The following is a 14,794-nucleotide window of genomic DNA, read 5'->3' on the forward strand; positions in this document are numbered from 1 at the left end:
ACAGCCCACGACCGGGATCGCCCTTCTTGGGGAGCCATTCATGTAGGCGCAGTCCCCGAGTTTCCGTCAGCCTTATGATCCACTTAAAACCAAGACCCAGTTAGGCTTAATCCCATGATTTTTTATCATGGTTAATTTTATCAGATTCACCTGAGTCTCTCGTGAATACCAAATTGATTTACAACTGAGTGTATTTCTCGAAAACAGTGCAATTTGGGTTCAAAAATAACATAAGGTTGACGGAAACTCAGGGACTGCGCCTCCCTGATGAGCCCGAATTGGAAGGGCGATCCCGGTCGTGGGCTGGCGAAGAGTTTTCAGCAAACTTGTGAGTAGCGACCCTCGGTCTAATTCAAAATGAAGATTTATACTCGTTCAATCGCCGCGTCAAATCAAATCAAAAGTACACCGTCTGGCTGTAACCGACCGACGTGCTCTCCTGTCCACCGCTAATGATTCCCAGTAAGGACCGAACAGCCTATCGGGTTTTCAGTACCGGATGAATTCACTCCAGTTGTGCCACCCCAACTACAGCTGACTACAGCTTCCAAACAGAAAGTGGCTTCCAAAATAGAACGAAGCCTACATAGCTCATTGTACAGTGACAGCTCGCGGGTTGAAATTCATCAGTGGACAAGCCCAATGACAACTAGTCTGATGCAGAAAATGAACGCAAAGGTCATTCCACACAACATCTGCTTGGTAGATTACTAATGAAAGCGGAAAAAAATCGGTGCTTACAGAGTTTTGTTCTGTCTACCGACCGAAAAGCAGAAGTTTTAGCAAAACAACGTAGCGTGCACAAAAACAAAAAGGTTAACGTAGTTAGTGAGGGCCATTCCGTGTTGTCTATCAAAGTCGTCTACAAGATACCGTTTATTTTCGAATCTGATGAAGCACCGTTAACGAGAGAAATAAATATTTTGTCAGGGCATCCGAGTATCAAACGGTGCATCGTATTTATAGAGCTGTTCGTTGGTGTCCGATCTCAAGGACCGAAAGTAAGCCGCGGTTCAAACTGGATTCGATCCTTTGGCCTCTCATGTTGTACGGACGTTATTAAGAAGTAATTAGCCCTCTCGTCAGTAGATCCCTTGGTCCGTTGGAGGTTATGAAATGTGAATTTTGCCACTGGATCAAGTCGTTCTTCATGCCTTCACCACGCAAGTGAATTCCGAAACTGCTTGGTTTCCGAATGCAGCAACCGCATAGCCTTGTGCTCAAACCCCACTGATTCAAGCGCCCTGGTGACTAAACGCAACTTGTCTCCTTCGCAAAGCAATTTGACCTACAGTGTGTTCATTCTGCTGTTGCTATGCTCTGCACATCTAAACACTGAATATTCTACGTTGACGACCTGACGTCTTAACGACTCTTGTCTTCTCAGTGTTCTTATGAGATTGTATGCTGTTGGTGGAACATACTACTCACAAGACTACTGAAAACTCTTAGACGGCCGACGGTCGAATTCGTCATTCTTTAAGCTCGATGAATGAAGCGTTCCCGTCAATATCATGTTCCACTTGAACAGCACAGTTTAAGCAACCGGTAGAGAATTGAGCTTGTTTCAAAATAGACACTTTTACAAATTACGTTCAACTGAATCTCTCGTTCAGGGTGTTATCCAGATAAATTTGCCGTAGAAACGCCGCCTCATATTGCAGCTGGCACAATGGTTGAAACCGATCTTCTCGACATAACATACTACTTATTGGGTCACTGAAACCCCTTCGAGAGTCCAAGATGAAAAAACCCATCAGATTAGTGCTTTATGTCGACAGGATAGAAAACACTTAGGGCGGTAGGTTTGCAGTTGTTTTGAAAATGGCAGCCTACAGGCTTGTGCATGTACCCTGTGCACTTTTAATGACAAATTGTTCAAACGCTCAACAAGATGCTTGCCGCAGGTTACAGCCGCGTCCCATTCCCATTCACTTGTTTACTTTACAGATGAGGCACCGGAGAATACACCTTTATGATTGCACAAAGCTGAAATAACAGAGCCAGTTGCCCATTTTCAAGTACCGTACTTGTTGAACATATGAGCAAGCCTAAGCAAGTAGTTGACGATCCTGATACTGTTCGAGCCCCGAACAGATGAAGAAAACTCCCCTGCGACCATAGTTTCGAATGCGGTAGAAGCCGGTATACTTACCTTTGTCCCTTGGCATTGGAAACGTTTTTTTTTCAACAAACAAATGTACAAGCGAACAATAACAAAACTATGGAAACTGTACTGACAAAACATTGTTCTGACGTAACCATATCTGGTCAACTAGTTTGTAAACAAACAAGCGAAAACCGTTTGTGTTTATTTAGTAAGGGGGTGAGAAAGCACACGTGAAGTGTGCGTGTGAAGAGATTTCTTGGCAAGAACTATTTGGGAGATGTAGCGAGATGTAGCACGTTAGCAACTTTTCCGACTCTTCGGTTATTCTTAATCGACTAGTGGTCGATGACACTGGCAACTGTGGCTTAATCACGCCTTCAATGCATAAATGTCCAGAACATCGACTAACAGGCTTAGCTGTATCTCCCATGCCCCCCCCCCCGTTTTCCAGTGACCGAAATTGTCGCGGCTGGAACCAACATGGCCTTAGTACCGGGTTTATAGCTGACAAAATGTCCGACCGACTCAAGTATGCCTTTGCCAACCGTTTATTCATGGCTAATCAATTGGCTTGCAAGTCAAATGCCAAGCTCCGCAAGCAGATCAATAGCCACCTGATCAACTACCGATGAATGCACCCAAGCTACCGGTTTCAACGCCGATACTACTATGAGACATGCGAGTAGTATGTGGTTTCCTCGTAACTCCGCCTCGTGTTCAGTGGAAGGTGCACCCCACTTAGCCCGTAAAACTGCTTTGCAGCTTTACAATAAACATCCACGAAAGTTCAAGAAGACGCGTGAGGATGTTCAGTTTTTAAAAATAAGGTGCATGCGAGATGTTTACTTTCCTGTCCAATAGTTTGTAACCTCCTCCTTACACCAGTATTCAAACACGTTGCCAACAAACCGTTTATGTTTCTGCAGCGAGCTCCCTTCCCGCAGCACACAAGCAGACACGCAAACACTGACTAAGACGGGCGGGGATATATCTCGCATCAGCGGTATGAGCTCCAGCGGCTGTGGACTTGAAAGCTTGTACATAGGTCATTTCCATTCTCTCGAAAGACCAATGCTTGAAGATTTTGCTTCAGTGAGAGCATACTTTCGATCGCAAAAGAGGAAACTCCCAGAGTTCTGTAACGGAGCCTCTGCGTGTACCTGAAGTCCTACGTGACTTCGTACTCCCTTGCCTACACTTTGGCACCCCGGTTGTACCTCCCCCACCTGCGCGGAGGCATCGTTCACATAACTAGAAATAATTGTAAGTTATACTGGCTGTCATTTGTTGTCACCAGCTTGCTGAATAGGGTAAGAGGCATAAGCGAAAGCAAGCTAACTGTTAAACTTTTAAATTTTCGTTTTCTCTCCTCCATTGTCCCGTCGGTGGTTGTCTCTTGGTGGGACTGTCCGTCACAACTGACGACCCAGCTCGTCTCGCATCACGGTTGGCTGCGATATCTGCGTAACAGTCAATCCCGACTGCTTCAGACATCTCAAAACCCATTATCTAACCGGTTTAGCCGGTCCCCTCTCCGCAGTACAAGACAAGCAGGTCAACGAGTTGGGTGCACCAGATTTGCTTGACACTCACAACTGTTGAACGAGGTGCCTCACACCATTGTCGACGCGATCCCGAACGGGCGTCTCTGATGGTTCACAGCTCGCTACGACAGTCTGTCTATTCCTCGGTATCGTTCTAATCCACCTGACGGTGTCCTGGCTTGGCTGGGTACATGTTGAGTTAGGTGTGTGTGCTGTTTGTTTGGAACCTGAGGAGAACCAGCTCCGAACATAACGGGACTACATAACTGCCAATGGGATAACCGTTGTCGTTCAGACCATTTTCATTGGTTGTTCTTCATTCGTCCTTGACACATAGGGGGGCATGACGCTACGGAACAGCCCGATGAGCCTACAACCGTCTGAATTCGGTTCAAATGCTGTCCATCACTCCTCAAAGTGTATCACAGCAGTGTACAGTTAGAGGCCAAGTTCATCCAGTAAGCAAGGCAAATTTTTCGCTGTTGATTTGTTCGCCGAGATTGGCACCTGAGTTGCAAACGCTTCGTCACCAACAAACGGGGAATTCATCAGTACATATTCGGGGGATGATGTTTCTTCGGAGGGTGGTGGCGGAATGTTTGTGAGCCAATTGCCCAGCTCGGCGAACAGCTCAACAACCATCTGATCAACAACCAAGTTTCATTGGTTTTGGTCAGCAAGGAACTTAGTAATCAACCAGCAGCTGGACCAATCACAGTCGAGAAATTTCGAACAACCACTGAAGAACTCAGGGTGGCTTTCGGCATCGTTTGTATTCCCGTAGAACTGTATATTCCAAGAGCGAACAAAATGCTTTCCCTTGACCGACTAACAGGTCCAGGACAAATTTTATCGTCGGACTGCCTCGATATTCTTTCGCATGCATACCCAAGTGCGCACTGATGACGTGTCATCGTATGGTGACGAAACGTTTGCAATTCAACTGCTAACGAACGGATCAACAACCAACAAATATGGGTGGTTCCCCGTACTAGCAGTCACGTGACGCTTGGGAGAAGTCTGAAGCTCCCGAGGCGGAGAGGTGTTTCAGGTTAACTATCCAGCATCCGACCGTAGTCCTAGGATCCGAGACGTTCCATCGAGTCTCCAGCTCCGGTAGTTTCACCATACATGCACTACTTATAAGGTTGCTGAAAATCCATCGACAGCCCTTGACTGATTTCGCTCTTCTTGGGGCTCATCAGGTAGGTGCGGTCGCCGAGTTTCGTCAATCTTATGTTCCGCTTAACATTCTGGCGTCCGAAAAAGAGTTAATTTGGTCCTCCCCCAGCTGACACAGGAAGATATTTAAAAAAAACTGTAATTTATACATCGGACACGCATGCTTTGTTTTCGTCTTACAAACCGCTTTTGTGAAAAGGTTCAAACAGATCAAACCCATGAATGACCTTATTATGGCACGAAGTCATTGTTTAAAACGAGGTGATTTTGGACAGCTTAATGGCAGTTACAATCTCATGGCTTCTGTTTTGCCGCCATGTGACATCTGCCGACGCAGAACGTTCGCGTATGATCAGACTTTCCCTGTCCATTCGCCGCCGAAGAAGCTACTAGATCGCATTGAAAACGGTCATCATCAGCTTATCCACAACAAACATGAAAAACGTGCCAGGTTCGCTCGTTGTGTGCTGACTGCGTGTCAACGCTGACCAGCTTTTCCCCCAAAGAAAGGGTTCCGTCCATCTGGCTGACCTGGTCGTGTAGCTACCCAGTCACCACGCCTTTGACTGTTCAGCTCACAGTCGCTCACCGGATCATGAGACTTGTCTTTTTTATACTCACAAACCACGTCACATTAAGGTGCCTCATCGGACATCGATTGTCGGTACCGTCTAGTGAGCAACTACTCATGTGCCGACGCGCAGTGAGACCTACATAAATGGAAACCGAACCCAGTCAGGACACAGACTCGCGCGCGCCGGGAGCAAGGAAGACAACCGCTCTTCCCAAGTCCGCGGACAATCATGGAATGCATGTAGCAGCCAAGATGCGGAGAAAACAGGTTCCCGCCGTCCGAACTTTCACCAAGGGACTCCCGCATACGATAANGGACTCTCGCATCCGATAAGTTCCCTTTTTGACTTGCTCCCATTTCACATTGTATTTATTTTTATACGTGTCGCAGAAATACTAAAAGCTTTTATTAGTGCACATATACCTTCTGATTTGTATTACGGCTATCATCACCTGTGCACTAATAATCGCTTCAGGTCAATGTATGGCGTTAAACAGTCGCCGTGGGGGGATACGAAGACAAGACATTTGCGGATTGTTTTTCATACAAGATATGAGTATGTGGGAAAGCAATTTCGATCATCGGGCACAGAAAAGAAGAATCCACTGTCAGCTTATTTCGCTTCGAACACCTGAAATCGCTGAAGCCACAGCGGGGTGCTTCCACGGAATATTCACGCTAAATTTTGTCGTCCAAATGGAACACAACGTGTTCAGAAGTGTTCAAACAAAATTACAGAAAAACCATCCGTGGTTCAGTATGTGCGCCGTGTACACGTGGCTCCTGGAACTTACGTGCTTGAGGTAAGCTGTTTCGAGGAACAGGGAAATCCAGGTGACAGACTAAGCGCCCGAGAACTGTTCCTGACGGAGTTGTGCTGTGATATTTGAAAACAGTGCACTGTTGGTGGACACATATGTTGATCGCTTCGGCTTGGGGGGGGGGGCTAAACACTGTCCAATTCTGAGTAGTATTCAACACGTCACCAATAGTCATGGAAACTTTCTTCATTGTTGAAGGAACTCATTTCGATCGCCCATGCTAAATCCGCATTGTCGGATAAATGTCAGTTGCTTTTAGGAAGTCCCTTGTGTCAAATGGTCACAAAACCCCGAACTCTTTCGTACGGCCACCTGGTAGGTTCATCAGAGGTAGCCAAGGTAGAGTGAAAAGAACGCACTAAGATGGCAACGACCTTTATGACTGCATGATACCCTCCACACGATATTGCAGTAGATAGGTCAATGGTCTCGATTATAGAGCTGGGACTCGAAAGGACTGAGGCCAGTCCAGGCTTAACCAGATTACGATGGCAGGGAATGCCAAGCTCAAAGTTCACGTGGGTACCGGCGAGTGGGGACAACGGAGCAACCAATGGAACCGACCGACCGAACAACCAATCGCGATCAAAGGTCATACCCTGCTAGCAGCACGTATATTAACACACGCGTAAGACTACCCAACGCGCAACCACTAACCCACCGCTACGTACCAATGCGCTTCCCAATAACGCACTGATGATGTCACCTCGATTGGTGGTGAAACGTCTGCAATCAAATTGTTCAGCTCAGCGAACAAGCAAACGACCATCTACGCTACCTGAGCTACTGACATTTTCCTCTATAGTAGACTCCGGTATGTGAACCAGTTAGTAATTCGCGGAGCCTAACAAATATGATACAATGAAAGGAATATTCACAACAAATGAAGGGCTCAAAAGTACGCATCGAAATCTCGGAAAACTGACTCAGAAACAGCAAGTAATCCTGGCGCTCAAAGAATCACACGCCCGTCTGTGACAAGATTTAACTGATGGGAAAAATGACTGACACAATGCCTTATCGGATAGGCCATCGCATCAATAAACCTGAAAGTAAACGCCATCATGTCTTTATGCTTTCTCTCTCGCGCGCGCTCTGGGAGGGGGATGTGCTACCGAGACACTTGGGTCGCGAGTCACTCATCCATTTCTCGCAAAATATTTTCTTTAACCCTAATTCGAACTGTCTTAGATCCGTAGACGCAGATCCACTTGGGAACACTGCAAGTGTGAGTACCTCTCGGTCGGATCCTGGTGTCATGAAGATGCAGGAACTGTAACTTGATTCCGATTGCTTAAGTCTACAATCAGTAGTATGAGGCTGTGATCAAGGCCATGTCCTTTCGTTAGCACATTTAAAGTGAAGAACGAGCTGATAATGTTCTCACGTGATTCGGAGGCCCGGTAGAGTGCTCTGTTCAGGCAGCCATGCTGCCAGGAAGGTAGAATTCTAAAGATTATTCCAGAACACTCGAAACCATCTGAGACCCTAAAACTCCACTAAACGTCGATCGGGCAGCCTTGGATCGAGGTCAGATAATGCCCTTAAAAAACACAGTGCGAGGCCAGTGAACCGACACGCACTCGCTTGGTTGCAATAAAGCTGTTGTGTTATTTATCGGCGTGTCCTTTTCCGACACTAGACACTGGAGCGGGGACGGCAGTCAGATATAATACACACACACACAGTTGCTTTATGCTAGACCAAGATCGGAATTTATTCGGCCAGGATAGTCTGGTCGCTGTAGCTCATATTCTTTATCCTAAGTTGGTTGCGCTTTGTCGTTCTTTAAAGGCAGTAATGGTCGTCGGATTGGGGGTAATGACGAAATGTGACCGACTGAGGCCCTTTGTCCATGTATTCGAACCACAGAATAGCTCTACTCACCGTGTTGTGTTTTCATCTACGGTGAACATTTTTAAATTTCGGCTAGACATGCGGACATCTTCAACGAGGCTCAGGTGACAGGTAGCACAAAGGCCTGCATAAGAATTTAATTCTGGTTCCAGTAAGTACACGAGAGTGTAACCCTTGGCCGAATCAGCCACTATCCGCTGAGTAGGTCTACTCGTTTGCTGCCACGGCGGATGTAGGATGGATGTTCGAATGCACAAGACGTGTTGCTGAGTGGTTTGGATTTGCCTTCGGCCAGTAACCGTACCGGGCGAGGTGGCTCGTTGACTAGAACGCAACCCCTAAATCTCGACTTCCCCTGTCTAGGCTTGGGCAACCTGACAGTATCTCAACCCTCGTGCTTCCTTCTGGTAGCAGGGCAGTTAGGCTGTAAGAACCGCATACCTGTCACACAGCGGTTGTGGCTGCCACAGTTTCGTTCACAGATGATTTGATGAGGTGGGGTGAGAAGCTGCGCATTGAAGGTGGGAGCTGATAAATTGGTGCAGGTTTATCAGTGAACTTTTAAGTGGGGAGACTGGGAAGAAAGCTGTGCATTCAGGGCAATATCTTGGATGAATTGATTGTGCGACTAGGTCATATCTGACAATATGTCTAACCATTGATGTGGCCCGTCTCGGGGTCTCCACCCAGGGAGGCGGCAACGACCAGCTTAGCCGGTTTTGCTGGCGATGGCTTTCATACTTCGCTGCCAAGTCATTGTTTAACCTCGTCTGCACTCTTCGCGTGGTGGTGCGAAAAGATCCCTTCGAGGAATTTGATCGACTGTCACACGAATCACGTCACCAAGCCAGTGCCACCTATGGAGTGTGATCAGTTCATCTATCGTGGGTGATTTACTTTTTCGGAAAACCGATCGACAATGAAACTACAGAGCGTGAACTCTCTTCTTGCCTACCAAATTAACGAATATTAAAAAGCAATAATAATGCCAAATGGGACTCTGTCATTTTACCACGTTTCTCCAACTTTGTGAATACCCGTCAGCCAACAACATACATTTCAATCCCCCCACTCGAGTTTATCATCATAGAAGAACGAGACAAAACCGCTTTCGTATCCCCACGTGCTCCTTTTGTTTGGTGACCGAAGCCCTGGCGTTGTCCGATACCGATTGGAAAATTAGGGATTATGGACTCATTCAGTAACCGCAAATGCTTTTACTTCAAAATCTTTTCAAATCCAAACTCTACAATTTCGTTGATTACCTGGGGACCTGATGCACACATGATAGATCAACAGTAGGGCTTCAATTGCGGTATACATATTTGTATATACTGGTTCTCACCTGCCATAATGAGTACCATTCCAGCACACGGTCGTCGCTTGATTCTGCTTGCTTCCGGATCGACAAAACCGTTCCTCAATCCTGTACACATACTGGTCCACATCTGTCAACTCCCTGGCCAACGTTGTCAGTCGTTGACCGAGACTACGCATAAACTCCACCAGTTCCTCTTGTCTCTTCTTTATTTCAGCCGTAGACTGTTCATCGTTTATTTTATCCGGAATTTCTGGTGGTTCCACGGCCAACTGCTTCTTCCGCAAGACTCCGTCGCCACAAAACAGTTCTAACTGAGAAAAACACAAAGAATTTCTGGTGGTTCCACGGCCAACTGCTTCTTCCGCAAGACTCCGTCGCCACAAAACAGTTCTAACTGAGATAATTAAAACAAAAAAAACAAGTTCATCCAAGAATCTCACCAAATCAGCGTTGCGAGGACAGTTTAATCGGGAAAATTGATTGTGATCCGCAGAATATTGTCACGCTAAAGATGAAATACTCAGTAGGAATCAAGCAAACAGTGTGAAAGAAAGACCCGACTTGCGCCATATTTGCTGTCAAGCGCTTCCCCAACCGAGTTCAGTAAGATCCGCAGGAACTACTCCACTACTCAATACCTACAGAACTACTCACTGCATAACAGAAGCAAATTACTATGCAAAGAGGCCCCATCAATTATCCGTCGCGATGTCCGTCACCTCTACCAAAATACATTTGGAAGTGGCGCGTTTCGAGTGTTTCCTGTCAGTTCGTTTTTCTCCACAACATAGATTTGATTCCATCGATTTCTCAGCTTTGCTGATAGAGAACGACCAACGGAATTAAACGGAATCAAACCGATGACGTTTAATCTTGGAAGGGACCAGATAAATTCAGGCGCGATTCTCTGTGGCCAAATCTACATCGCCTACACGAATAAACCATCCGCATTGAGGCATAGTCATGTGAGGTTTTCTCCCAGTGAATTTCACTGCTCTTTGCAACGAGGTTTTGAAAGTGCAACCCGAGCGCATAGATTCCCACGAGAAACTCTCAGCGATAAGCTTGTGCAACGTCAGTTAATGGTTCGACGTCCTCCAACTAAGCGCACCTTTGTTGATGTTGTCCTGATAACACAACACATTACATTCCAGCACAGCATATCATTGCGATCACGGAGTGTACTACACCACTGGTAAAAACTGCTACTGAGCTGCCTTAATGATGAGTAAAAAGGAATATAACAAGGGCATGCATCATATCAGGAAAGTCAGATTCCTGAAAGCAACCAATGAGTGCTCGAAATCTACTGAGACTCTCAACTCCGCTAGACGTTGACCAGACGGACAACGCCCCCTCAGTATGCAGCGCTTCACAGCCTTGTATCAAAGCCAGACAGCGCGAGTCATCGTTGATCAAGGTCAGACAACGCCCCCGGTATACGCAGCACGTCACAGCCTCGTACCTAAGCCAGACCGTGTGCGTCAGCGTTGGATTCAGTTCAGACAGTGTCCGTCCAATAAGTGTCCGTCCAACGCCCTCGCACTCGCTTGACGGAATATGGGTGTTGTGTTCCCTTCTGTGAGTCTTTTTTCTCTGGCACTAGGCGATGGAGCGGGTCAGCAGTCAGATAAAACAGATTGGCGAAACAGCAGATACAACACATCATAAAGACTGTTATGCCCCTGGGTTATTCACGCAAAAAACACCTGAGCGTTTTATAGAGGAGAAAGTTGGTAGCTCAGATAGCATAGATGGTCGTTGGTTTGTTCGCCGAGCTGGACAATTTGGTTGCAAACGTGTCAGCACTAATCGAGGTAACATCATAAGTGCGTTGTTGGGGGGCGTAGCGGTTGACAACCACCGATTCATCGCTACACACCCTAACAACGCATTGATGACGTCACCTCAATTGGTGGTGAAGCGTCTGAATTCAAGTTATGAAGCTCAGCGGACAAACCAACGGGCATGTGAGTATCGCACTGGAGTAAGACCTCACCAGCCGGTAAGCCAACACAAGTGATGGATAGATAGAGAAACGCACACACACAGACAGACAAATAGACAGACAGACAGACAGACATATAGACGGACGGACAGACAGACAGACAGATAGGCAGGCTGGCTGGCAGCCAGATAGACAGACAGACAGGTAGACAGACAAACGACCGGAGGACAGAGAGTAGACGGGCAGTTAGGCAGGCAGATACGCAGACAGACGGGTCTTCGCCAGAGTGGGCGTGTGCCAATAAGACTCCCTCAATATTTGGTAGGGCTTCCAACCGTGGATATCAATCGGATTCAAGTAAGGAAGGCGTAAAGAAACCCCCGAGCCCAGGGCCAAATCAGCAGCTTTCATTTCGCGTCATGGCTTGTCCCAAGCGAATCATTGATAACGAATATCTGAAGTGCAGGACAATGCTTTATCTACTTCCCACTGGTTACGCATACGCATTGCCTGTTTTCATCCCCATAACTTGCCGTGCGTTCCCTGTTGCCCTAGAGGCTCCGATTCACTAATCATAAACTTGCTCACTGCAGAAATCTTGCAGCCAGGTCACTTCTACGACCCCAGGAAGACATACATCGTCAAAAATATTTAGAAGTGTAAAGTTTTCAAAAGAGTGAGAGATCTTCTAGTCACAGCTGTCGAAAGTACCTAATTTGCAGTTCTTTGACTGTAGGGGAATGTGTCTCTGATGCCCCAGTTGACGCAACTCGGTGAATGTTGCGCTGCCTTGATAGTTAACCAGAACTGCTAGTCTCTTTCTTGTCCCGTTCAGTTGTAATAGCCTTTGCGTGCCAAGGCGTAGCGTCACCCGAAGGAACCACAACGGCTAAGGTACTGCCAAGTTTCCAAAGCATAGATCGGGGGTTGGGGTAGAACCACCAACTTTCGGGTCAGTACGGCCTCGCCTTAACCACTCAGAACTCTTGAGTTCTTTTCATTGCGGTATGGGCCTATCAAGATAGGTTAGCCAATCGGCAGCCACAGAGATTCCATCCTTGAGCTTCAGGATTCGGAGTGGTAATTAAGGTAACTGTGAGATTCATTGTTCCACCGTTTAGTTGTACATGTGGTAGGTTTCCCGTATGTGATTCCTGGGGGGGGGGCACAGTAACGAAAAAGATGGCCCTTTTATACCGAGTAACTGGGATTCAGTATGTAGCAAGTGGGGTCAATGAGTCTCTGGTAGCCGAAATTCGGACTTCTCTGGTATCTTGTATTTTACTCTGAACACACAACTCACGGCGCCCATACCATCCAAGTCCGGACCAAGTATGCAGACGGTGTATCCAATCATTAGTCATGGTGCACTTTTACATCGGTGTGAAGTGGTCAGTTTTTTGGTCACTTCAGCCAGATTGTCTGGGCAGAAAAAACGAATAACAGTGTATCAGTTTAAGTGATATTTATGTGACCCTTCAGTTGGAGGTTTAGGTGACGACCCCGACCTCCCTCCGGAGGTCCATTACCCACGGCGATTCCAGCCCGACTCTTTAGCTTCCCTATACAGATGACTAAGGCCAAGGCGTAGCGTCACCCGAAGGAACCACAACGGCTAAGGTACTGCCAAGTTTCCAAAGCATAGATCGGGGGTTGGGGTAGAACCACCAACTTTCGGGTCAGTACGGCCTCGCCTTAACCACTCAGAACTCTTGAGTTCTTTTCATTGCGGTATGGGCCTATCAAGATAGGTTAGCCAATCGGCAGCCACAGAGATTCCATCCTTGAGCTTCAGGATTCGGAGTGGTAATTAAGGTAACTGTGAGATTCATTGTTCCACCGTTTAGTTGTACATGTGGTAGGTTTCCCGTATGTGATTCCTGGGGGGGCACAGTAACGAAAAAGATGGCCCTTTTATACCGAGTAACTGGGATTCAGTATGTAGCAAGTGGGGTCAATGAGTCTCTGGTAGCCGAAATTCGGACTTCTCTGGTATCTTGTATTTTACTCTGAACACACAACTCACGGCGCCCATACCATCCAAGTCCGGACCAAGTATGCAGACGGTGTATCCAATCATTAGTCATGGTGCACTTTTACGTCGGTGTGAAGTGGTCAGTTTTTTGGTCACTTCAGCCAGATTGTCTGGGCAGAAAAAACGAATAACAGTGTATCAGTTTAAGTGATATTTATGTGACCCTTCAGTTGGAGGTTTAGGTGACGACCCCGACCTCCCTCCGGAGGTCCATTACCCACGGCGATTCCAGCCCGACTCTTTAGCTTCCCTATACAGATGACTAAGGGATCATCTATACAGGAGATCTCAAGACGAGATCGCTTATCCATGTCTGTAAAACAAATCGTTCAGCTGTAGCACCCTTTCGTGCCTAACTGCTATGCCACCAGAAGGAAGTACGAGGGTTGGGATACTACCAGGTTGCCCAAGTCTAGACAGAAGAAGTCGAGAGGCGGAGGTTGGGTTCGAACCATGGACCTTCCAGTCAGTGAATTCGCGCTTTCGGGTCAGTAAATTCGCGCTCTAACCACTGAGCCATCTCAAAAGAGGTTTTTAAAGTGTATTCGAATGAGTCTTCAGTCTTCAGTGCCTGAAGATTGAAGGTTGGCGTCAGTACTTTTCTGTTCAGTCTTCTGTCAGCAGGATGTTTACTGATTTCGCACTATCTCCTTGAAGTTACACGGCAAGCACGCTCATATAAACATGATCTGTGACCATGTATACGTAACAGTCACTCTCAAGAAAGTGTTTTTCAAAGGAGAATCTACTCGAAATGCCCGCTCAAATGTAAAACTATCTTCTCAAGAGAGCTCCAACCCCCTCCAGTTATGTTCTGTTCTATCTCTTCTGTGGGTTATTTTATTTGCAGGCTCGCCCTTCAAAGGGGTGCTTTAAAGATGAATCACTGCATTGAAAGAAAATGTCAAAATATGTCAGTCCAATTCTGCTTAACCTGAAGATTGGAATAGCTAATTCTTTCACAAGAATACATCCAGCGACTTGAAACCCTTTGAAAAAAGTGAGGCGTTGCAGCTGGAGGAGCTCCGTACATCTTACATGCAGCGTTCTTTGTCATCTTCGCTAACGATGAGTTCTTTTGGATGCCAGCTAAATCATCTCTGTTCTCGATCACTGAACTCCGTCGCATCATCATTTCATACACGACTGAGCGAAACTGCCTGAACGCTCCGACATGTTCGTAGTCCGGCATAAATATTCAGATACGGTAGCGCTCTCATTCTTAAATCTGCATAGTAAGTTCAGGCTGATTGAGGAGGGACCTCCTACAATCTTTACTTCAAACGCAGCAAATAAGGCCCGGTCATCCACAACAGATAGGTATGTTTCCCTGCCGACCTAAACTAATAAAAAACAAATTTGAGCGTCAGCAAAATGCACTCATTTGCAAACCAATTTGGTT

General features: G+C 46.7%; 2 protein-coding genes across 2 annotated transcripts in view; one reads left to right on the forward strand and one right to left on the reverse strand.

The window, feature by feature from the left end:
• Positions 1-14,794, reverse strand: part of T265_14276 (hypothetical protein) — a gene marked incomplete at both ends in the record, with an annotated part of 83,039 nt that overhangs the window by 24,172 nt on the left and 44,073 nt on the right. The window contains one exon of the mRNA XM_009172907.1: positions 9,434-9,720. Coding sequence (XP_009171171.1) covers positions 9,434-9,720 — 287 coding nt within the window. The remainder of the gene's footprint in view (positions 1-9,433; positions 9,721-14,794) is intronic.
• Positions 11,019-14,794, forward strand: part of T265_07386 (hypothetical protein) — a gene marked incomplete at both ends in the record, with an annotated part of 52,683 nt that continues 48,907 nt past the window's right edge. The window contains one exon of the mRNA XM_009172890.1: positions 11,019-11,379. Within this exon, the coding sequence (XP_009171154.1) occupies positions 11,019-11,379 (361 nt within the window). The remainder of the gene's footprint in view (positions 11,380-14,794) is intronic.

This window comes from Opisthorchis viverrini (assembly GCF_000715545.1).
Source record: "Opisthorchis viverrini unplaced genomic scaffold opera_v5_167, whole genome shotgun sequence".
Taxonomy (NCBI): Eukaryota; Metazoa; Platyhelminthes; class Trematoda; order Opisthorchiida; family Opisthorchiidae; genus Opisthorchis; species Opisthorchis viverrini.